General features: G+C 43.7%; 1 protein-coding gene across 1 annotated transcript; it reads left to right on the plus strand.

Annotated features, from left to right (window-relative positions):
• The first annotated feature begins 433 nt into the window (after positions 1 to 433).
• Positions 434 to 2,856, plus strand: LOC105034725 (F-box/kelch-repeat protein At1g30090-like). The gene is made up of 2 exons (XM_073259618.1): positions 434 to 795; positions 879 to 2,856. Exon 2 carries the CDS (start codon positions 1,383 to 1,385, stop codon positions 2,616 to 2,618), a length of 1,236 nt encoding a protein of 411 aa, XP_073115719.1. The 5' UTR covers positions 434 to 795; positions 879 to 1,382; the 3' UTR covers positions 2,619 to 2,856.

Consider the following 2,856-nt stretch of genomic DNA (forward strand, 5'->3'; position numbering starts at 1 on the left):
AATTATCTATTTTTTAGCATTTGATATATAGATCAGAGATTTCAAATTTTATGTAATTTTTAATATATAAATAATTTAAAAATAATAAATCATAGCTTGATTTATCAAACATAATAGGATTTGGTTACGCAGCCAAAGGGTGTGCAGGAACAAATAAAGGACCTATCTATTCCTGTTTAGTTTAGGCACATGTGTTTTGAGATTGTGAAAATAGTGGACGTGGCTCCTTATCGAAGGCACTGATCTATGCGCACTAAATTTTTATTCGCAGGGGATGGTCTTCTAGCATCACACTACGTTAAAATACAGCAGAGGGAGTATATGGTATACCGTATTACCCTTGAATGGTATAAGGTATTCCAGCATGTTATCCCACCCACTTGGCCACCTAACCAAACCACCAACTTAATTCAATAGTCAAAAAGGACAAAGTGGCCGAGGGTCACGGAGGGGGAAGGAGAGGGAGGGAGGGAGAGAGAGAGAGAGAGAGAGAGATGTCTCTCTGTAGATCTCTGTCGCTAGCTTTTTCTTTCTTCCTCTTTCTTGACTTTTGAGCCTAGCTTCCTCCTTCAATCCTCTATCTTCTTCTTTTTCAAGCACTACTAGATTATTTTGTGTCCTATTAGGGGAAAGGGGAGAACATCCACAAGGGTGCAGCACAGACAGAAGCCCTTTCCCTCCCTTCTCTGCAGCTTTCCTCCGGGCCAAGTTGATGACTTCAAAATTCTACCCATCCTTCTGCTTTTGAGTCCAGGAGATGCAGTTCCCCAGAGAGCCTAAGCTTATGATATCCATGTAAGAACTTCTTCATGACTGGATAGCTTTTTTACCTTCTTTTCCTCGCTTTTCGTGGCATCTAAAAATGAAAAATCTGACAGTAGGTTCAACAAACCTGGGCTATTGTGGAGTCATCTGAAACTGCTTGGTTGTTGGGAAACTTATTTCCTTTGTTTTTTTCCCTCAAAAAAGGCTTAGTTTCTTTGTTCTTATGATATTAGATATTTGGTTTCCTTTTGTGGGTTCCCTTCATCAGATAAGCATGGTAGATTTAGTCTATAAATCTGTATGGATTTTGTAAAAATAAACATGTAAAATAAACAGGAAGTTGTTTGGGTGCTAGGTTTCTCTTTATCTAAATTGGGCATAGACTGGAATGTGGAAATAGAAACCGGAAAGGTCAATCGAACTTTTCAGTAAAAGGGTAAAGAGAGATTTCCAATTTCAAAAGCTATATTAGGTTGAATTTTTGTTTTATGTTGGACCAAACAAGGAGGATGGTATAGAAAGGAGGAGGAAAAATTGCTTGTATCCGTTATTTTGTATTCTAGGTTTTGGGAAGTCCTCTTCTTGGTCCTCAATATTTGGTGAATTAATTGGCAAATATGCGACGTGTTCGAGTCTCATCCCACCAGTCCCCGGTGCAGAAGCTAGGTGATTCCCAGATGAAACTAACCCCCAAATTTAGATTGGCCATCACCCCACCACCTTCCTCATTTCCATCATCTTCTGCATCATTAGAATCGGACTCATCACAAGAATTGGGGCCCCTCATACCTGGCCTCCCTGATGATATTGCGCTCAATTGCCTCCTCCGGCTGCCTGTCAAGGCCCACTCAGCCTGCCGATTGGTCTGCCGGCAGTGGCATCGCCTGCTGGGCAACAAGGAATGCTTCTTTAGCCAGAGGAAGGCTCTTGGCTTCCGCACCCCTTGGTTGTTCACTTTAGCCTTCCACAGATGCACTGGGAAAATCCAGTGGCAAGTACTGGACCTGACTCACTTCTCTTGGCACACCATTCCAGCCATGCCCTGCAAGGACCGGGTCTGCCCCCGTGGGTTCGGGTGCATCGCCATTCCCCCGGATGGCACCCTCCTTGTCTGCGGAGGTCTGGTCTCCGACATGGACTGCCCTCTCCACTTGGTATTGAAGTATGAGATGTATAAGAATCGATGGACCATTATGAGCAGGATGCTCGCTGCCCGCTCGTTCTTTGCTGGTGGCGTGATCAATGGCATGGTCTATGTTGCTGGAGGTTACAGCAAGGACCAATTTGAGCTCAATTCAGCTGAGGTTCTCGATCCCATTAAGGGGAATTGGCAGCCTGTTGCAAGCATGGGAATGAACATGGTCTCCTATGACTCCGCTGTGCTTAATGAGAGGCTTTACACCACTGAAGGCTGTGTTTGGCCATTCTTGTCTTCACCAAGGGGCCTGGTCTATGATCCGAAAACCGACCATTGGGAGGATATGGCTGTTGGAATGCGGGAAGGCTGGACAGGTTCAAGTGTGGTTGTTGATGGGCATCTGTTTGTAATCTGTGAGTATGAGCGGATGAAGGTGAAGATCTATGATGTTGACTCTGATTCATGGGACATCGTTGAAAGCTCTCCCATGCCTGAGCAAATTCGCAAACCTTTCTCTGTGAATTCCGTTGGTAATAAGATCTTTGTCATTGGCAGAGGGCTTCATGTTGCAGTTGGACATGTAGAGAAGAAGAGTTGCACTGGTTCCAATGGGAAGCGGAAGAAGCAGAGCTTTTCCATTCAATGGCAAGGCATAGATGTGCCACAAGAATTTGGTGACTTGACACCCTCCAGTACTCAGGTTTTGTATGCTTGATCATCTGTTTTGCTTACCAGTTTGGCACTGCTTATGTCGTATAGGAAAACTGAGAAGGCTTAACCCAAAAATTGTATGATTTTAGCATATATAGTTAGATGTTGTAATGATCCATAAGAGCACCTCTAGTACTTTGCTTCGTATTTACTCTTTGATTGTCATTGTTGGACATGTCATTCATCCTACTGAGGTGTGCTGTACTTCTAAATCTCATCAATTGCTAAGCCATGACCATTAA

Source organism: Elaeis guineensis, chromosome 6, assembly GCF_000442705.2.
Source record: "Elaeis guineensis isolate ETL-2024a chromosome 6, EG11, whole genome shotgun sequence".
Taxonomy (NCBI): domain Eukaryota; kingdom Viridiplantae; phylum Streptophyta; class Magnoliopsida; order Arecales; family Arecaceae; genus Elaeis; species Elaeis guineensis.

What these genes read in the sequence shown, in the direction of transcription:
- LOC105034725 (XM_073259618.1), top strand. Translation starts at nt 1,383, where the DNA reads ATGCGACGTGTTCGAGTCTCATCCCACCAGTCCCCGGTGCAGAAGCTA.